Genomic DNA, 22,071 nt, shown 5'->3' with positions numbered 1-22,071 from the left:
CTATAGCGAAAATCTCTCTAAAAAAAAAAAAAAAAAAAAAAGAAAATCTCTAGTACAGATATTAGTTTTTATAAATCTTAATAAAGAATGATATTTATATAATTTTATAGAGATGTAAAATTAATTAAAGGAATCCTAATATATTTACCTATCCTGAAGGGGTGAAGTTAGTGTTCACTTGATGAGGGTGGGGATACAGCCCTTTCAACTGGTGGTGAAGTGACTAATGAGTTAATGGAAAACTTTGTGGCACACCTAGGCATTCTTGTTGTGCTTGTGGCGCCACCGTCATGTATTTTGTCAGAACATTAGCTACAGTGAGGCAGGACTGTCTTGGGTCAGTTTCTGCTTAAGAGGTAATTTTTAAGTTTATATAAATGTGTTTTGAAAGGCCTTCCAACAATCAAGAAAAACTTTAGCACACCCCCTATTGTGCCCAATGAAGCACTGTAATCAACAGTAAATGGTCAGGGTAAAGGGGAGCGGTCGGGGGATTTTGGAGAAATCTTGCTACAAATATGTATGGGAAAACTATGTAATTCTTTTATAGTAATATATCGGGGAGTCAGAAGGGGGTCACTTCCCAGCAAGGCTATCACAGTCCCGGAGCGAATAGCAGGCGGCCTTGCCAACATGCTAAGTGACCCAAGCTTGTTCCAAGGTTGGGGGGCGTACAGTCGTGGCCTTGCCAACTCACTGAACCGACCGGAAGCGATGCTCAAAGGTCAAGGGGCTCAGACGGGTCCTGGAGCCCCGCCGGGTCGGACATATGTGTGTGTGTGTGTGTATATATATATATCCACAACAATTAAACAAATTTACTTCAGCTGTGTATCCTTTCCTTTCACGATCTTTTTTAAAAATACTGTTCTTGGAGTCAGCAGGTGGTGTGGTGGTTAAGGACATTGGACTCCCACATGGCAAACCGTGGTTTGAGTCTCGGACCTGGTGGACCTGGCGGCTTGCTTTCTCACTTGCTCTCACTCTATCCTAATCTGGTCAAATTAAAATAAATAAATGAATAAATAAAGTTAAATAATTTTAAAAATATTATTATTCTTCGATTAGACTAGAGAGAGTGAGAGCAAGCTGCCAAGAACCGCGGTTGGCCATATGGGAGTCCATCACCTTAGCCACCATACCACCTGCTGGCCGGTCTCACTATCTTAAGTCCCTTATTCCAAGCCTTCCTTGAGCTCACTGCCACCAGAACACGTGGTTATTGGGAACCATTCATTTCCCCTCTACTCCCACCCTGTTGATCTAATATAGTTGGTCATAACTCAGCTTGACTCTCAGATTCAAACTCAACTTGCACTGACCGTGGGGTATTCAGTAATCACTTTTTTTTTTTTTTTTGAGATGTTTTTCTATAGGGTGCATGTGCTGAAAATAGAGAGACAGAGAGACAGAAAGCAAGAAATCACCTCCCGGGGGGATAGCCCCACCAGAATCCCTTTTCCGTTCTCCGTATTTTGGGCACACACACATACGTGCCCAGTGTCTCCGTTCTCCGTCTTTTGGGCACACACGCATACGTGCCCAGTGTGAATTTCAAGCCACTGGAACTTGAACCCCAGTGGACTACATGGGAATCCAGCGACATAACCATTACACCACCTGCTGGTCTCGATTTTTTTTTTGGGGAGGTGTTAGATTTTGCTGTATGTTTTTTGCCAGAGAGACAGAAAGTGAGAACTCATCCTGTGAAGAGATGGCCATGCCACAATCCCTTCTCCCAGGATCCTAGGTATGCATGCACATGTGCTGGGCATGGCATGAGTTTCAAGCCACCAGGTCTAGGACTCAAATTGTGGCAAGTCATGAGAGTCCAGTGACGGAACCACTACACCATCTATTGCACACCATCCCCCTTTCTTAACACCCTGGTTTTGTCCAGAGTATCAACAGGCCTAGCTAAAACCATTCAATTTCCTGGCCAGCAACAGATTTCTAACTAGACACAAATCTCCAGTGTAATAAAAAGGTCAGGTCTCTTATCAAAACAGGAAATAAGGAAAAAACCTCCCTGCCCTGCCACACATGCCCCCTGTTCTACCTGAAGTCAGGGCCTGGAGGTAGCAGACAAATCTGTGCCACAGAGAGCTTACACGCAGCAAGGGTAGGTGAGAGGAGGGCGGAGCCACCTGGGGAACAAGAGCTGCACCAGCCCCAAACTGCCCCCTTGACCTCCGGGTAGATGAAAAAACAAGTGCTGCCTAAGCTGCTCGTTTTTGGTTCCCTGTGGTCTGGGTTATATCCCTATTACAGAGTTGCCCAGTTTTTATGTTGCATGCTGATTTTTCAAATTTTATTTTATTTAACTTTATTTTTATTTTATTCGGACCAGAGAGGGATAGAGTGAGAGAGAGGGAAAGCAAGAAAGCAAGCCTCCAGGTCTGGGACTCAAACCATAGTCGGCCATGTGGGAGTCCAGCTCCCCTAATCACCATGCCACCTGCTGGCCCCAGTTGCATGCTGTTTTAACAGAGGGCGTGAGTGTGTTCATGCTCCTATCTCAAGAAACAATGTAGGATTCAAGTAGGATTTCATTGCCATTTAAAATTTTTGAACTGCTCCATCCAGACAGGTTTTTGTTTTTCCTCTGGGGCCAGCAGATGGCATAGCGGTTATGTTGCTGGACTCCCACAAGGCCAACCACGGTTTGAGTCCTAGACCTGGTAACTTGAAACTCAGGCCAGGCGCACATATGTGTCCGAGACCCCAGGAGGAGATGAGATTGTGGCGTGGCCACCCCCCATTGGGGTTTCACTTCTCACTTTCCCACTCACTGTTTCTCCAGTGAGCACATGTGCCCTAAGGCAAAAACCTATTTCAAAATCTCCCCACCCTTTGAACTGCATTGTCCTTCGAGCTGACCATGTTAGCAATCTCAGCTCCAGCCATCCTCCACTTTCCGCCTAAACTACTCCTGCCAAGTCCCACGAGGTCCACCTCAGTTGACTCCCCATTTCTACTTCCCTTCCTCCTGTCCATCACAGGGTAAATTGTCTCTGAGCTCTCCACACGACTGACCGTCTTGGAATACTAAACTACTAGTTATCCCTGCAGAGCTTTTTCTCGACAACTAGGTATCTTCCTATCTCACCTTGGTGTCCCCCTAGCACTGGATGGCCAATAAATATAAAATGAAGGCTTCAATTCAACTGCAGTGAAGCCAAGCCTGGGCATGTTATCAGGGACTAGCAGTGAGCTACAGGATGTTTTCATTGTTCTGGAGGTACAAAAAAATTTCCCTTAGCGTGCCCTGATGAAGTAATAGACATTTTATTTTTTTAAGAATTATTTTAACTTTATTATTATTTTTCAATATGACCAGAGATAGAGGGAAGGAAAGTGAGAAAGGAAACCACCAGGTCCAGGACTTGAATCGTGGTTGGCCATGTGGGAGTCCAGCGCCTTTAATCACAATGCCACCTGCCGACCCCTTTATCTTACCTGTACATTTTGCCAGTGAGAAAACTTTGAGTGGTGCAACTGTCAATATGTGTATCAAGAGCACAAAAACATCTACCCACTTCTCCACACGCTCCCTAAAAATGGAAACTAGGAGTTAACTTATGCACTTTTACTCTTCCTCACTCCCTAAAAATGAACACCTTGGTAAAAACAGAATAGTCACCGGACAAACAAAACAGTACAATTAGGTCGGCCCTAGTGCAGTGGATAAGCCTGCTGCAGAGGCCACTGGATCTCGCAACAGACTGTGATTAAAGTTCTGGTCCTGGTGGTACCATGCACACATGTGCCCCTCAGAAATCATACTGACGGGATAGAGGGTTGGAGGGCTGTGGCCGGGCCAGGCCCTGACGGGATGGAGGATTGGAGGCCTGAGGCCTGGCCAGGCCCCTCTCCCTAGCACACACTCTATCATGAATAAAGGGGGAACAATGCATAGCTGGCCCTGCACCCGCCATCTCTCAGCATGACACAGCATCTTCGTATTTCCAAAGCACGGTACCAACATTTATTAATCCTCACAACACCCCTGTGAGGTAGGTCAATGTGTCCTTCAGAGTAGAGAACGGAGGCAGAAGTTAAGGGAACCTGCCCAAACCTGCTTGAGCCCACAAGAGCCACTGGTGTAGGGGTGATTCCAGAAGCCTGGGCTCTTGGTCCTGCCTTAACCTGTTGGTGGACACTGCATGGGCGTGTTTTCAAATGAAAGTTACATGAAGGACAGCACACAGATCTGTCACCAACAGAGAATGTAACAGCTGACACAGTCCCGGAGAACATGTCTACAGAGATGGAATGGTCAGTATGTAAGTGACAAGAGAACATGCTGCTGAGAAAGGCTGGAATCACAACGGTCAGTGAAACTGAGCTCAGACATTCTTCAGAACGGGCTGGGAAATGTAAAGTAGGAACCCACCCAAGAGGTGAGCAGCCCAAAGACAAGACAGTGGAGAACTCATCCCGTTTAGCGAGGAATGACAGTAATGTCTGCACATTAGAAAGGCCAGTATTTGTAAGCTACAAGCAATTAGTATCATGTCTCTACACCAACTTTTATCCCAAATACTCTGCCTTTTTCCACAGGCCAGTGCTGTTCCTTTTAGCAGACACGTCCCTCTACATGCCAATCTACACACTGGCATGACACCTGGAAAATGGCTCAACGGCACACGTCTCGGTGAATTTGCTGAGCTAGGGACGGAATCCAGGAAACCCTACCAGACTGCTCTGCTCCTGTATTTCAGAAACAACTTACTCTGTGTCCTCCCAATTCCACCTTCTATGAAGCAGACAAGGAAGAGCAGGTCATTCTGTTGTAAAGGTATTGGTAAACTTGGTTCAATATGACATTTTACAAGAAATAAAAACGAAAAATCAAGACCTGCACTAGAAAGCATAATACAGGAGTAGGTTTATTATAGCTACTCCAAATTTTAGAGTGATAAAATGATCAGTTAAAAACTATCAGTTATCGCTGTTTATTTTACAATAATTGGTTTAGTCTATAAGTTTAAGGCAAACATACCGATGCATTTGCTTTTCTTCAGAAATCAAACTTGTAAAGATTACATAAAGTCTGTCCCAAAACTTCTAAGAAATATCCATTAATTAAAAATAAGTCTGATTAAGATGCTTAACACCAGGATACATGGATGAACTAAGGTGGTATACAATGCTTTTAAAAAAAAATTCAAAAAAAAAAATTCAAGAAAGGCAATCTTTATCTTGTTTGAACATGTATTTTAAAAGGGTTAAACTTCAGAAATTACTTGAAGGTAAATAAAATTGGCAGCCACAAGAAATACTATTTATATAAAATAAACACAGTTATAGAGGCTACTTGAAAAAGACCAAACTCTGGACTTCCGAGTAAGATGAGCACATGACGACAGACAACCGTCCTGGAAAACGGTGCAGCGTCACACCACAGCCTGCGTCACCTGTGCACGGACGGCTGCTCCAGTTTCCCAGAGAAAGAGTAGTTGCACTTTTCAGCGGTTTGTTTCCAGTGAGCATAGATGCCTAACATCATTAAGAAGACAAAAATAAAATCTGAAGGAAGGCAGCCCTTTTTAACAGGAAGGTGGAGTGTGGCTTATGTGTCCCCATTTAACACCGCCAGGCAGTTCTGCAGCAATTGCAGGTTACCCTAAAAAGGAAGGAAAAATAAATTACGCCTTTTTATTTTTTTTCATCAAAAAAAGCTTACAAGAGTCTTACTGAAAATATACAGTATTGGGACCAGCAGGTGGCGTGGTGGTTAAGGCGGTGGACACTCCCACATGGCTGACCAGGGTTCAAGTCCTGAATCTGGTGGCTAGCTTCTTCACTTTCTCTCTCTCTCTCACTTTCACCCTCTGTCTCTCTTTGGTCAAATTTAAAAAAATAACAATAAAATGAATGAATAAATAAAATAAATAATTATTTAAAAAATTAAAAGAATAAAATAACATACTGTTAAAAGAAAATATACAGTACTAGAACTCATGAATCGGGGCTAGTGGGTGGCGTGGTAGCTAGGGGCACTGGACTCCCACATGGCCAACTGTGGTTCGAGTCCTAGACCTGGTGGCTTGCTTTCTCTCTCTCGCTGTTCCTTTCTGCTCAAATTAAACAAAACAAATAAACAAACAAACAAATAAATAAAGTTAAATAAAGTAATTTTTTTTTTTTTTTAAAAAGAAAAAATATATCAGGGCTGGCCGGTGGCATGGTGGTTAGGGCTGCTGGACTCCCACATAGCCAACCATGGTTTGAGTCTGTACCTGGCGGCTTGCTTTCTCACTTTTTCTCTCTCTCTGACCAAATTAAAATAAAGAAATAAAGTTAAATAAAATAATTCTTAAAAAAGAAAATCATATAGGGCCACCAGATAGCATAGTGGTTAGATTGCTGGACTCCCACATGGCTGACCATGGTTCGAGTCCTGGAGCTGGTGGCTTGAAAATCACACTGGGCGTGTGTGCGTGCATCCCAAGATCCCAGGAGGAGAATGAAGATGGGACTGTGAAATGTGGCCATCTCCCTTAGGGGGTGCTTCCTCACTTTCCCTCTCACTGTCTCTGTCTCTCTCTGGTGAGCGCATATGCCTTATGGCAGAAAACAAAAATCAATCCATCAATCACATAACTTTAAGATCAAAACACAGCCAGTACTGTGGTGGTTAAAGTGGCTAGATCCCACACGGCCAACTTTGAGGTTCAAGTCCTGGCCTTGGCAGCTTGAAAAACACACCAGGCATGTGTGCATACATGCCAAAAATCCCCAAGAGGAGAACAGAGAAGAGACTGAAATGTGACCATCTCCCTGGGGGTGACTTCTCACCTTCCCTCTTTCTCTCTCTCTTGTGGGTGAGTATACTCACCATACAGTAAAAACTAAAAAGTAAATAAGTAAAAACTTTGGAAAGAGGCTCAGCTTGATGGATCAGTAAGTAGTGAATGGAACTGCAGTGCTGGAGGCCACACGGCCAGACATGGAGTGGATGCCTGGCTTGGAAACATGCAAGGTGCATGTGCACACACCCAAGATCCGGGCAAACTGGAGGACCAGAAAAGAGAGATCATGGGCTAGCAGATGGTGTAGTAGTTACGGCACTGGGTCACTCATAGCCAGCTTCACAGTTCAAGTCCCAGATCTGCGAGCATGTCCAAATTCCTGCTAGGAGACTGGAAAAGTGACTGAAGCATGGCCATTCCCATTGGGCGGTGATTTCTCACTTTCCCTCTCTCTGTGTCACTCCCCAACAAGTGCACGTGTTCTATGGCCAAAACAAGAGTGAGGATCACAGCATGACAAGACCCTGTTGAGGGTGTATCTCTCTCTTAGTGTGCATGCTCTCTGTCATGAATAAAAGAACTATAAAAAAATGAAACAAACATACAAGGGAAGTTCATATAAACTACAAATGTCCATCACCTGAGAGTAATAAGTAATGTGAAAACCAACTATTACATAATTGAATCCAAGATTCAAAGAGATTTTGATAAGCTCAGCAAAAACCAGCAAGTTAAAATTTAACAGAGATTAATGTAAAGTTTGCCATTAATAAATTAAGAGAACAGAAAAAAATTCTGATTTATTACACAACAATGTAAATACATTTACTACTATTGAACTGTAACACAATGATTAAGATGACAAACAATGACAAATCTTATTTTATTTTTTAAAAGAATGATTTAACTTGGACCTGGACCTGGCAACTTGCTTGCTTACCCCTGACCCCACTCTGTCCCTCTCTGGTCAAATTAAAATAAATAAATAAAGTTAAATAAAATATATATATTTTTGGAGAGGCTTTTGCTATAGGGCATGTGTGCTCGCCAGAAAGAGAGAGAGACAGAGCAACAGAAAGCGAGAAATCACCCCCCAGAGGGGATGGCCACGCCACAATCCCTTCTCCTCCATTCTCCTCTCAGGATCCTGGGCACGCACACACACCCGCTCAGTTTGAGTTTAAGCCACCAGGTCCGGGACTCAAACCACAGTTGGTGGGAGTCCAGCGACATAGCCATTAGGCCAACTGTCAGTCCCAAATAAAAGAGTTCTTTAAAAAAAAATTTCTTTATTTAAATTTTATGTCTTTATTTATTTAAATTTAACGAGAGAGGGACAGAGTGAGACAGAGAGAGTCTAGGACTCAAACAGTGGTTGGCGATGTATGAGTCCAGCACCCCTAACCACCACACCACCGCTGGCCCTTATTTATTTATTTAATTCCATTTGTTATTCTTATTTCTTTAATTTGACCAGAGAGAGAGAAAGGGAAGGTGAGAAAGTAAATCACCAGGTATGGGACTTGAACTGCAGTTGGCCATGTGGGAATCTAGCTAGCGCCTTTAACCACCGCACCACCTGCAGGCCCCAATTAATTTAATTTTATTATTTATTATTTAATTTGCTATAGGACATACAAGCTCCTGAGAGTGAGAGAAAGAGAGAGATAGCAAACCACCAGGTCTCGGACTTGAACAGTGGTTGGCAATGTGGGAGTCCAGTGCTTTAACCACTATGCCACCTGCTGGCCCCAACAAATTTTATTTATTTATTTTTTTGAGAGAGATTTTTGCTATAGGGTGTGTGTGCTCCCCAGAGAGATAGACAGAAAGTGAGGAATCAACCCCTAGTGGGAATGGGACGCTACAATCCCTTCTCATGCATTCTCCTCTTGGGATTTTGGGCACACATGCACACGCACCCAGCATAAATTTTAAGCCACCAGGCCCAGGACTTGAACTGTAGTAGACTACACGGGAGCCCAGTGACATGACCATTATACCATCAGCTGGTCCCGACAAATTTTTATTTTTTTACCTCAACTAGTACAAAAACATTACTTAAAAAAAAAAGAAACATACAACTAACTGACATATAAAGGGGGGGAAATATGTGAGTATAAGCCAAATCAAGCCAGTACAGTATGTTAGTTAAAAAATCTTTCGTACAGGGACCAGCGGGTGGCGTGGTGGTTAAGGCGCTGGACACTCCCACATGTCCAACTGGGGTTCAAGTCCTGAACCTGGTGGCTTGCTTTCTCACTTCCTCTCTTTCTCACTCTCACCCTCTGTCTCTCTCTGGTCAAATTTAAAAAATCAATGAATGAATAAATAAAAAATTAAATAATTATTAAAAAAAAATATCTATCGTACACCACAGCAAAATTCTCTCTCCAAAAAAAAAAAATCATAGCCAGCAGATGGCGTGGTTGGTAAGACTCCTACATGGCCACCTTGTTCAAGTCCTGAACCTGGCAGCTTGCTTTCTCTTGCTTTCTCACTTTCCCTCTCTTTGTCTCTCTGGTGAGTGTATTTATACTATAACAAACTAAAAACAATAATAATAATAATAAATAAAATTACATACTTTTTAAAAAGAGGGTTTTTTTTTTTTTCCTTCCCCATAGGATATGTGCGTTTGCCAAGGAGAGAGAGACAGGAACAGTGAGCGGGATAGTGAGAAATCACTCCTCAAGGGGGATGGCTACACTGCAATCCGTCCTCCAATTTCCTCCTGGGAGCTTGGACACATACACAACATATGCCCGGTATGATTTTCAAGCCACTGGGTTTAGGACTTGAACTGTGATTGGTTATATGGGAGTTCAGTGACATAAGTATTATGCCATCCGCTGGTGTCTAAAATAATTTATTAAAAAAAAAGTTATCATAGGGCCAGTAGGTGGCATGGTGGTTAAAGTGCTATAAGGCACTAGAGATCCCATGTGGCCGAATCCATGGCTTGAGTCCTGGACACAGGGACATGTGCATGTGTGCCCATTATTTCAAGAGGGATTGTGGCGTGGCCATCCTCCCTGTGGAGTGAATTTTCTCTCTCTCTCTTTCTCTGGAGAGCACACTTGCTCTCTGGCAAAAAACTAAAAAACAAAACAAAGCAAAGCAAAACAATCTTACACATCTAAAACATGCTATATAACAAGAAGTGTGTACAATAATAAGTCCAAAATATCTTTGCATTTCCAGGTGCAACTTATTTTTTTCAGTGTGCTGTAGGGCATGTGTGCTTGCTGGAGATGGTGGTGGGGAAGAGTGTGGAAAAAGTGAGAAATATCCCCCAATAACGGATGGTCACACTGTGATCTCCTCTCCTTCATTATTCCCTTGGGATTTGGGGGTGTACACACACACACACACACACACACACATGCCTCATGTGTTTTTTTACCCATGAACTGCTTACTTGGTTGGTCACATGAGATCCAGTTCCTTAACCACCAAGCAATTTGCTGGCCCAAAGAGATTATTCTTACTTGAATTAAATTATTTTTAAAATTCCTCTCAATTCTGGGGCCAGTAGGTGGTGCGGTGGTTAAGGGCTGGACTCCACATGGCTGACTGCGGTTCGAGTCCCAGACCTAGTGGATTGAAACAGATTGGGCGCACATGCGTGCATACTCTAAACCTCAGGAGAATGGAAGAGAAGGGATTGCAGTGTGGCCATTCCTCTTTGTGAGTGACTTCTCACTTCTCCTCTTACTGTCTCTGTTTATCTCTCCTGCAAGGGAACATGCCCTATGGCAATAACCTTAAAAAAATAAATAAATAAAAAAAAAGAACTCTCAATTCTAAGATTCTCTATTGTCAACATTACTGTAAGATTTGGGCTAAGCGTTATCTTCATATTAATTACAAGAAAAGGGTTTAATTTGTTACAAGAAAAGGGTTTAATTTGAAGTAAATGAACACTGTAAAGAAGACTTGAAAGGGACCAGTAGGTGACCTGATACTTAAGGTGGCCCATGTGATCAACCTCAAGGTTCGAGTCCCACACCTGGTGGCTTAAAAACTCACTGGACACATGTGCATGTCTGCTCAAATCTCAAGAAAATGGAAGAGGAGGGATCGTGGCATGGCCATTCCCCCTGAGGAGTGCTTTCTCACTTTCCCTCTCTGTCTATCTCTGGTGAGCACATGCAACCTGTAGCAAAAATTAAAAAAACAAAACAAAAACAAACAAAAAAACAGATAAAAGGGAGGATATTTATTTACTCATACCAACTACAATATTTCAAAGGAATAAAATAATCTTATGAAACAATTCCAATTCAGGAATAGTTCCTACAGTATCCCTATAGATAGTAATTGCTATTAAAGGATTTTTATCCATTTTATAACCAATTCACTTCTAAATTATACACTGAAATTATTAAATCTTTAATATGACACTACCTTTGCATGCTTCAGTTCTAACTCTGCCAGTTCCACTAAATTTTTTCTGAACGCAGCAACTCTTCTTGTCTTAAAATCTATAAGCTCTGTGAAAAGAAGATATTAACTATTTAATTTACAGAGTAGTCATAAGGTGTATCTTGTGATTAATGTAACTGGCACCCTTTGGGCATGGCGGAGGGAGAGATAAACTAAGATTTCATTTTCAAGATGGAAAGTCCTTCAGACCCATCTGTGATTTTACCTAGCACTCCACCGGCCTATGTGGATCCACCCTCACCCCCAAATAATTCATGAAAACAACCTATGAGTGCCACACCAAGAGAAAATTTAAGCATCTTAAAATAGAGAATGAAGAAAGTGGTCAGACCTTTTCAGACAAACCAGCATCCTCAATGGAAGAAAACTGTTCAGAATTTCAAGAAAGTTTTAAACACAAAGACAGTGAATTTGAAGAAAATGCACATTCGAAAAGTGCTTTCAAGAATATCAGTGCATTTGAATCAAAATCACTTAATACAGATGCTCTCCAAAATAATTTTTTGAAGGAGAGTTATCCTAAACAAGCATTAGATGAAGAAAAAGCAAAATTGGTGGAGCAGATTCAGGAGAAAGAAGATCTTCTTCAGAGGCTAAAACTAGTCAAAATGTATAGATCAAAGAATGACCTGTCTCAATTATAGTTGTTAAAGAAGTGGAGAAGCTGTAGGCAGCTGTTGCTTTATGAGTTATAGTCAGCTATGTCTGAAGAGAATAAGAAACTAAGCTTCACTCAACTGATAGGCCATTATGGGTTAGATGGTAAATTGCTACACTGTAACAAAATTGAAGAAGAATTTGTAACTGTTTAATTCATAAGTTTTCCTCCAGAATATCTTTGAGAATGACAATTTAATTAACATATTTTAGAGGGAAGATAACCATTAGGGCTTAAAGGAAGGTAAACTGATGGACATGATTTTAGGGCACACACAAACTCAGTTCTAAATGGAAACAATATTTTGGATAGATTTGCCAAAAAAAAAACTTGACATTTAAAGAAATGTAACAAAAATTCTGTTTAAAAAGTAATTCGGACAATTCTGGAAACCAGTTTTAATATAGTGCTTTGTTTTTCATGACAAAAAGTTTTATTTTAAATGTTAAGAAATTGTGCAACCTGGTGAATGTCTAAACCTAAACTGGTCTAAAAATATGCTTGCCTCTCTAAGTTTATGAACCGTGTTTCCATTCACTTGCCACATGTTTCCATCTGATGTCTAGCAGGTAATTAAACTGTTAATGTCTGAAGTTAAAAAAAAAAAAGGTTAATGTAACAGTACCTTGTTTTGCAGACTCAGATATTTTTTCAAATTTCTGACAGCATAACTGTTGAGATGTTTCAGCCTGTAGAACATCTTTGTTTTTTGCTCTTGCTTTATCCAGGGCTTTATTAGCATTTTCGTAATCCACTAGTGACCTAGATCTTCGATAGAGGAGATCCTATAAAACAGAATGCTTCACAATAACCTATGTTTTTTATTTCCAGTAGTTATACTCAACCATCACCAACAGCACTACCATCAGAGCTAACACTTAAACTACAACTGACTACTAGAAACCAATTACTCTTCTCAAGTTTTTCATTTTGTTTTGCTAGAGGACACGTGTGCCTGCCAGAGACAGAGACAGACAAAGAGGGAGAGGAGAAGCACCCAATAAGAGAAGTGCTCGTAGCATAATCTCCTCTCCCCCGTGAACAAGCATGCAGCTGAAATCTGGGGGGAAGGCCATGTGGGATCCAGCTGCTTTAACTTCCACATGGGGCCAGCCCTACTATTTTTCCCCTTAAATTTGTTATAGGGCACATGCACTCATCAGAGGGAGATAGACAGAAGGAACAAGAGAAAGTACCCCCCGGGGGGATGGCCAGACTACAATTTCCTCTCCTCCATGCTCCTCTCAGGATTTGGGGTATGCAGGTACACACATCTGGCACATTTTTCAAGCCACCAGGTCTAGGACACAAACCACACAGTTGACCCTGTGGGATTCAGCCACCAGCTGGTCCCACCTAAACTTTATTTTAAGTTTATTTTATGTATTTATGTATTTATGTATTTATTTATTATTTTAAAATTTGCTATAGGACACGCATGCTCACCAGAGAGAGAGAATGCGAACGCAAGTTGCCAGGTCCAGGACTTGAACCGCAACCAGCCATATGGGAGGCCAACACCTTAACCACCATGCCACATGCTGGTTCCCAAAACTTTTTTTTTTTTTTTTTTTTTTAGTAACAGCTTGAGACATAATTCACATACCATATAGCTCACTCACTTAAAACATACCATTACAAAGTTTTTATAGGAAAGAAAAAGAAAAGTCATGATGCACTTTTTTTTTTTTTTTTGAGAGGTTTTTGCTATAGGGCATGTGTGCTCACCAGACAGAGAGAGAGACATAGAGACAGAAAGCGAGAAATCACCCCCCAGGGGGGATGGTCACGCCACAATCCCTTCTCCTCCATTCTCCTCTCGGGATCCTGGGCACGCACACACACGCGCCTGGCCTGAGTTTTAAGCCACCAGGTCTGTGACGCGAACCACAGTCGACTACGTGGGAGTCCAGTGACATAGCCATTACGCTAACTGCTGGTTCCCATGATGCACTTTTCTATGCAAAAATGTATCGTGACTTTTCCAACAACTATTCCAAAATAATTTTTTTCATAAACGTTCTTTATTTTGACCACAGAGGGACGGAGTGAGAGAGGGAGGGAAAATGAGAAAGCAAGCTGCCAAGTCTGAGGCTTGAACCGCAGTTGGCCATGTGGGAATCCAGTGCCCTTAACCACCATGCCATCTGCTGGCTCCTACATCATGACTTTTGTGATGACCCAATAGTATACTCAGAATTGTATAGCCATGATCACAATCAATTTTAGAATATTTTTACTGTCGGGACCAGCTGATGGTGTAATGGTTATGTCACTGGACTCCCATGTAATTGACAGTGGTTCGAGTCCCAGACTTAGGGGCTTAAACTCATGCTGGGTGCATGTGCATGCGTGCCCAAGATCCTGAGAGGAGAATGGAGGAGAAAGGATTGCAGCATGGCCATCCCCACTGGGGAGTGATTTCTTACTTTCTGTCTCTCTGGCGAGCATACACACCCTATAGCAAAAACCTCTCCAAAAATAAAAAAATAATAATTAATTTTTTTAAAAAATAGAGTATTTTTATTGTTCAAAATGAAAGTCCAAACCCAACAGCAGCTACTCTCCAATTTTCCCTATGTCCTCCAGGCCTACACAACCATCAGTCTGCTTCTGTCTCTATAAATCTAACTGAACATTTCATAACAATAAGATCATACAATATATACAGCTTGTTGGGTATGACTTCTATCACTTACTGTAATGTTTTAAGTTCATCTTCACTGTACCATGAATAACTTACTTCATTCTTTTTCTATTCTAAATAATATTTCACTGTATGGACATATCACATTTATATAGTCATCAGTTAAACGGCATTTGGCTTACTTCTGGCTAAAATGAATAATGCTGGTATGAACACTTGTACAATGCTTGTCTGAATATGTTTTTCTTTTTCATTACTTCTCACAGAAGAGTGGAAATGCTCAGTCATATGAACTCTATGTCAAAAGCTTTTGAGAACTACCAAACTGTTCCAAAATGGCTGTTCCAAAATGGCTGTAACATTTTACATTCCTACCCAACCAGGAAGGTTCCAATCTTTTCACATCCTTGTAAACACTTGTTATCTAGAGGAGGGGTCCCCACCCCTGGGCCACAGACCACTACTGAACCACGGCCTGAGGAACTGGGCCACATAGCGGCCAGTGAGCAGCAGGTGAGCGAGCAAAGCACCCGTATTGACAGCCACTCCCCACTGGTCCTCACCGCCTGAGCTCCTGCTGTCAGATCAGCGGCAGCACAGACTCCCACAGGAGCGCAAACTGTGCTGTTAACTGCACATACGAGGGATCCAGGCTGCACACCCCTTATGGTAAGTTGTATAATTACTTCATTAAATATTACAATGTAATAGTAATAAAATGCACAATAAACATAACATGCTTATCATCTTGAAACTATCTTGCTCCTCCATCAGTGGAAAAACTGTCTTCCATGAAACTGGTTACTGGTGCCAAAGAGGTTGGGAGCCACTGATCTAGTGAGTGATCTCTCTCCATTTCAATTTGCATTTATAGATAGCTAATGATACTGAGCATTTAATCACATGTTTTTGGCCAGCTGTATATCACCTCTGGAGAAATGTTCATTTAAATTCTTTGTCCTTTATTTTTATTTTTTTTTTGGAGAGGTTTTTCGCTATAGGGCGCGTGCGCTCGCCAGACAGACAGAGAGAGACATAGAGACAGAAAGCGAGAAATCATCCCCCAGGGGGGATGGTCACGCCGCAATCCCTTCTCCTCTTCTCAGGATTCTGGGCACACACGCACACGCGCCCAGCGTGAGTTTTAAGCCACTGGGTCCGGGACACGAACTGCGGTCGACTACATGGGAGTCCAGCGACATAGCCATTATGCTAACTGCTGGTTCCCTGTCCTTTATTTTTGTAATATGTAAATTTTGCACATGCCCACCTCAGAGACTAGGAGTTGGAGGAGGGAGTGGGAAAGCAAGCATCCCTGGGGGGACGACCATACCACACACCCACTCCTCTGTTTCCTCTTGGGGTTTAGGCACACATGCCCAGAACATTTTTCAAGCCACAGGGTCTAGGACTAGAAGCACATAGCTGACCATGTGAGCCCAGGCACTTTAGTACAATACCACTGACTGGCCCCAAGTTCTTTGCTCATTTTTAATTGGGCTATTTTTCTTTTCAGTAAGTTGTTAAAAGTTCTTTTTTTTGTTTTTAAATTTGCCAGAGGGCATTTCAGAGAGAGAGGGAAAGCACCTACCAGTGGGGCATGGAAATGCCATAATCCCTTCTCTTCCATTTCTCCATCCTGTCAGGATTTTGAGTATGCATGCAACGTTTTAAAAATTATTATTATTGGGAACCGGCAGTTAGTGTAATGGCTATGTCACTGGACTCCCATGTAGTCGACCGCGGTTCGCATCCCGGACCCGGTGGCTTAAAACTCACGCCGGGCACGGCACGTGCGCGTGTGTGCCCAAGATCCCAGGAAGAGAATGGAGGAGAAGGGATTGCGGCGTGACCATCCCCCTTGAGGGGTGATTTCTCGCTTTCTGTCTCTATGTCTCTGACTGTCTGGCAAACACACGTGCCCTATAGCGAAAACCTCTCCAAAAAAAAAAAAATTATTATTAATTTTTTTTAGAGAAATTTTTGCTAAAGGATGCATGTACTCGCTGGAAAGACAGACAGAAAGAGAGAAATCACTCCCTGAAGCAATGGTCATGCCACAATCCCTTCTACTCCATTTTCTGCTCGGGATTTTGGGTACACATGCACACGTGCCCGGCGTGAATTTTAACCTTGCCAGATCTGGGACTCGAACCGTGGTCAACTATGTGGGAGTCCAGCAATGTAACCATATGCCATCTGCTGGTCCCAGCTGACCTAGTTTTCTGGTATTTCTTTTCTTTGGACAGGTTTTTGTTACAGGGTGTGTTGTGCACTTGCCAGAAAGACAGAGAGAGACAGAGAGACAGAAAGCAAGAAATCACCACCCGGGGGAATGGCCACGCTGCAATCCCTTCTCCTCCATTCTCCTCTTGGGATCTTGGGCGCACATGCACATGTGGGTCCAGGGCTCGAATCGCAGTCGACTACATGGGAGTCTAGTGACATAGCCATTATACCAACTGCTGGTCTCCTGATATTTCTTATTCCATCTTTTCACTTTTTTCAATAGTGTCCTCTGACATACAAAATTTAATTTGAATGAAGTTCATTAGTTTTTTTTCCATAAAACTTTTCAATAGTGTCCTCTGACATACAAAATTTAATTTGAATGAAGTTCATTAGTTTTTTTTTCTTCAGCTGCTGTGCTTAAATCACTGTTTAATCCAAAGTCATTAAGATTTATGTCTGTGTTTTCTTGAAAAGTTTTATGGTCCCAGGTCTGGGAGTCAAAGTGCACAGTTGACCATACAAGATCCAGCCATCTTAATCACTATGCTATGGCTGGCCCACTTCCTTAACTTGATAAAGGACATCTTTAAAAACCTAGTTATTGGGGCAGATAGCATGATGGTTAAGGTTATTGGACTCCCACATGGCTGACAATTCATGTCCTGGAACTGGCGGCTTGCTTTCTCACTTTCCCTCTTTGCTTCCCTCTGTCTTTGGTGAGCACACATGCCCTAAAGCAAATTAAAAAAAAAAAAAAGAAACAAAACTCCAAAACAATAATAAATAAAATTGAATAAATAATTTTTAAAAAGAAAAAGAAAATCATACTAGGTGCATGTGCATTCGTGCGTGCGTGTGCCAAATCCCAAGAGAAAATGGAGAAGGGATTATGGTGTGGAATTCCCCGCTGGGGGATGATTTCTCACTTTCTATCTCTCTGGCGAGCATGCACACCCTATGGCAAAACCTTAAAGAAACCTAGTTATCAACATCATACTTTTTAAAAATAATTATTTTTAAATTTAATTTTATTAATTCATTTATTTATTTAAATTTGACCTGAAACACACACACACACACACACACACACAAAGTGAGAAAGCAAGACCCCAGGTCTGGGACTCAAACTGTAGACAGTCATGTGGGCGTGTCCAGTGCCTTAACCACCATGCTACCTGCTGGTCCCCAACATCATACTTTTATTTATTTATTCCATGAGTAAGAGAGACAGAAAAACAGACACAGTACCCCCAACAAGGCTTCACTGCTACAAGCCACCCTCAGCATTCCGCTAATCCTCAATCAGGGCATGTACCTCATGTACTAAGGAAGGTCTCCAGGCTTGAACTGGAATCCATGTAGGATTGCCTTCGAGAGCATCATGTTTAATTGCTATGCTACTGTCTGGCCTCAACATTTTCCTTAATAGGAGAAACTTAAAGCTTTCCACTAAGATCAGTAACAAGGCAAAGATGTCCCCTCTAATCACTTGTTTTCAACACTGTACTAGAAATTCTACCTAGTGTAGGAAGACAAGAAAAGGAAATAAGAGGTATACAACTGGGAAGGAAAAAAATAATACTTCATTCACAGATTGACATGACCATCTACCTATATAGAAAATCTGAAATTCGGAACTAGCAGTTGGCATAATTGCTATGTCGCTGAACTCCTATGTAGTCAACAGCAGTTCAAGTCCCGGGCCTGGTGGCTTAAATTCATGCTGGGTGCATATGCATGCATGCCCAAGATCCATGCCCAAGATTCCGAGAGGAGAATGGAGGAGAAGGCATTACGGTATGGCTATCCCCCCTGGGGGGTGACTTCTCGCTTTCTCTCTGTCTGTCTGTCTCTGTCTTTCTGGCGAGCACATGTGCCCTATAGCAAAAACAAAACAAAACAAAAAAATCTAAAACTACTACGTGATGACAAGGTTGCAGTGAAGTAAGTGAAATGTGAAATTAAAAACATAATACCAGTACTAGTAGGTGGTATGAAGGTTAAAAAGTCTGGATATCACACGGCCAACTGTGTTTTGAGTCCCAGACCTAGTGGTTTGAAAAACACACTGGGTGCATGTATGTGCAGGCCCAAAATCCCAAGAGGAGAATGAAGAAGGAACTATGGCATGGCCAACCCTCTAAAGGGTAATCTCTTACTTTTTCTCTCTCTCACTGATGAGTGTGTGTGCCCTATTGCAAAAACTAAGCAAACAAAAAACTGTTTTTTTCTAGCTGTGGTGGAACAAGTGGGAGAACACCACTGCACAGTGGCTGAGGCTGTAGGGGAGACCCCGGTTCAGTTCTTGGTCTAACCTGAATAGATCTGGCACAATGACACATGTCTGTGATCCTAGCCAACTAGGAGGCTAGTAAAGTTCGGAATTGTGCCATGGTGAAACCCTGTCAAAAAATATCCCTCTCCCCCCGTCTTTCCTCCTCCCTCCTATCTTTTTTCTCTCATTAAAAAACAAACAACAGCAAAACACCAAAAACAAAATACCATTTAATTAGTACTCCCCAGAACTAAATTCTTAGGCATTAACCTAACAAATTATGTACCAAATCCTTATGATGAAAACTACAAATTTCTGAAGAAATCAAATTACTAAATAAATGGAGAGATATTCCATGTTCATGGATAAGAAGACAATATTGTCAAGATGTCAGTTCTTCCAACCTGAACTGCAGATTCAACTGTAATCCCAATCAAAATGCCATCAAGTTATTTTGTGGATATCAACAAACTGATTCTAAAGGCTTTACAAGAATTATTTACTAAATTGAGGGACCAGCAGTTAGCGTAATGGCTATGTCGCTAGACTCCCACGTAGTCGACCACGGTTCGAGTCCTGGACCCGGTGGCTTAAACTCATGCCGGGCACGTGTGCATGCGTGCCCAAGATCCCGAGAGGAGAATGGAGGAAAAGGGACTGTGGCGTGGCCATCCCCCCTGGGGGGTGATTTCTCACTTTCTATCTCTCTGTCTCTGTCTGTCTGGTGAGTGCACGCGCCCTATAGCAAAAACCTCTCCAAAAAAAAAAGAATTATTTATTAAATCAAATGAATTAATTAATTAAAATTTGACCAGAGAGAGAGAAGGAAAGTGAGAAATCAAACTGTCAGGTTCAGGACTCAAACTGCAGTCAGCCATGCAGGAGTCCAGTGCTGGCCCAATTTTAAAATTTAAATAGGAAATCAAAAGACCCAGAATAGGCAGCACAATATGGAAAGGAGAAGAATGAAGCTGGAGGGTTGGCATTGCCTGACTTCAAGATTTACTATAAAACAATAATCAAAACACTCTGGTATGGTGAAAGACTAGATATAGAACAATGGAACAGAATAGAAAGCCCAGAAATAGACCCACACCAATGCAGTCAATTGGTTTTTGTCAAAAGTCAAAAGGCAATACAATGGAACAAAGATTGTCTTTCTAACAAATGGTGTTTAAAAAAAACTAGAAATCCACATGCAAAAAAAAAAAAAAAGGAATCCATACACAGAGCATATACCCTTCACAAAAATTAACTCATAATGGATCATAAACGTAAATGTAAAAGGCAATACTATAAAAAAATAAAAACCAAAAAACAACAGAGGATAACATTAAGAAAAAAATCTAGATAACCTTGGATTTGGTGATGACTTTAAAAAAAGAATTATTTAACTTTATTTATTCATCCATTTATTTTAATTTGACTTGGGGGGGGGCGCAGGAGTGAGAAAGCAAGCCACCAGGTCCATGACTCAAACCACAGTCGGCTATGTGGGAGTGTCCAGTGCCTTAACGATAATGCAACCTGCTGGTCCCATGGTGATGACATTTTAGATATAATACTAAACCCACAATCTATGAAAGAAATACTTTACTTTTGTTTTTTATAGAAAGATTTTTTTCTTTTTTGAGAGATTTTTACTATAGGGCGCGTGCGCTCGCCAGACAGAGACATAGAGACAGAAAGAGAGAAATCACCCCCCAGGGGGGATGGTCACGCCGCAATCCCTTCTCCTCCATTCTCCTCTCGGGATTTTGGGCACACATGCACACATGCCTGGCGTGAGTTTTAAGCCACCGGGTCCGGGACGTGAACCGCAGTCGACTACGTGGGAGTCCAGCGACATAGCCATTATGCTAACTGCTGGTTCCCTTTTTTAAAGAGATTTTTGCTCTAGGTTGTGTGTACTGGCCAGAGAGACGGAGACAGAAAGCGAAAAAATACCCCCATGGGGGCTGGTCACACCACAATTCCTTCTCCATTCTTCTCTCGGGATCTTGGGCAAATAGGCACAGGTGCCCGGCATGAGTTTTTTTTTTTAATAATTATTTATTTTATTTATTCATTCATTTATTTTTTAGTTTAACCAGAGAGAGACAGAGGGTGAGAGTGAGAGAGAGAGGAAGTGAGAAAGCAAGCCACCAGATTCAGGACTTGAACCCTGGTTGGCCATGTGGGAGTGTCCAGTGCCTTAACCACCAACCCACTGCCGGTCCCCTGGCATGAGTTTTAAGTTGCCAGGTCCTGGACTTGAACTGCTGTGGGAGCCCAGCAACGTAACCATTATGTCATCTGCTGGTCCTGAAAGAAATACTTTATAAACTGGGCTTCATTAATATCAGAAAGGTGGGGCCAGTAGGTGGCATAGCGGTAAAGGTGCTGGCTTCCCACATAGTCACCTGTGGTTTGAATATTGGACACAGCAGCTTGAAAATCACATCGGATGTGGGTACATGTGTGCCCAAAATCCTGAGAGGAGGAGGAACTGTGGCATGGCTATCCCTCCAGGGGGTGATTTCTCACTTTCTCTTTCTTTGTCTATCTCTAGTGAATACACATGCTTGATAGCAAAAAACAAACAAACAAAAAACCCCAGAAATATCTGCTCTTCAAAGTCACTGTCAAGAGAATGAGAAGACAATCCAGAGACTGGGAAGAAAATGTTTGCATAATATGTATACATATCCTAAATATATATATATATATATATCTATATAAACTCTTAAAAAACAATAGGGGCCAGCAGGTAGCATGGTGGTTAAGGTGCTGGACTCCCATATGACTGATCACAGTTCAAGTACTGCACCTGGCAGCTTGAAAATCACACCAAGCAGGGACCAGCAGTTAGCATAATGGCTATGTCGCTGAACTCCCACGTAGTCGACTGTAGTTCGAGTCCCGGACGTGGTGGCTTTAACCCATACAGGGTGCATGTGCCCAAGATCCCAAGAGGAGAATGGAGAAGGGACTGTGGCATGGCCATCTCCCCTGGGGGGTGATTTCTCGCTTTCTGTCTCTCTGTCTCTCTCTGTCTCTCTGGCAAGTGCAC

At 42.1% G+C, this 22,071-nt stretch overlaps 1 protein-coding gene and 1 pseudogene across 3 annotated transcripts in view; one reads left to right on the top strand and one right to left on the bottom strand.

The window, feature by feature from the left end:
• Nucleotides 1-3,974: 3,974 nt before the first annotated feature.
• The window catches only part of SNX6 (sorting nexin 6), a 65,837-nt gene continuing 47,740 nt past the window's right edge, over nt 3,975-22,071 (bottom strand). For all 3 annotated transcript variants that reach the window (XM_006152381.2, XM_014589297.1, XM_006152382.2), the window contains 3 exons: nt 12,491-12,650; nt 11,169-11,254; nt 3,975-5,629 (listed from right to left, as the gene is read on the bottom strand). In XM_006152381.2, the coding sequence (XP_006152443.1) occupies nt 5,576-5,629; nt 11,169-11,254; nt 12,491-12,650 (300 nt within the window). In that variant the 3' untranslated portion in view covers nt 3,975-5,575. The remainder of the gene's footprint in view (nt 5,630-11,168; nt 11,255-12,490; nt 12,651-22,071) is intronic.
• On the top strand, nt 11,270-12,484 carry LOC102476761 (swi5-dependent recombination DNA repair protein 1 homolog pseudogene; annotated as a pseudogene).

This window comes from Tupaia chinensis, unplaced genomic scaffold (genome assembly GCF_000334495.1).
Source record: "Tupaia chinensis unplaced genomic scaffold, TupChi_1.0 Scaffold000350_1, whole genome shotgun sequence".
Lineage (NCBI taxonomy): Eukaryota > Metazoa > Chordata > Mammalia > Scandentia > Tupaiidae > Tupaia > Tupaia belangeri.
Note: the sequence above shows the minus strand (reverse complement) of the source record. Positions and strands in the feature narration are given on the sequence as shown.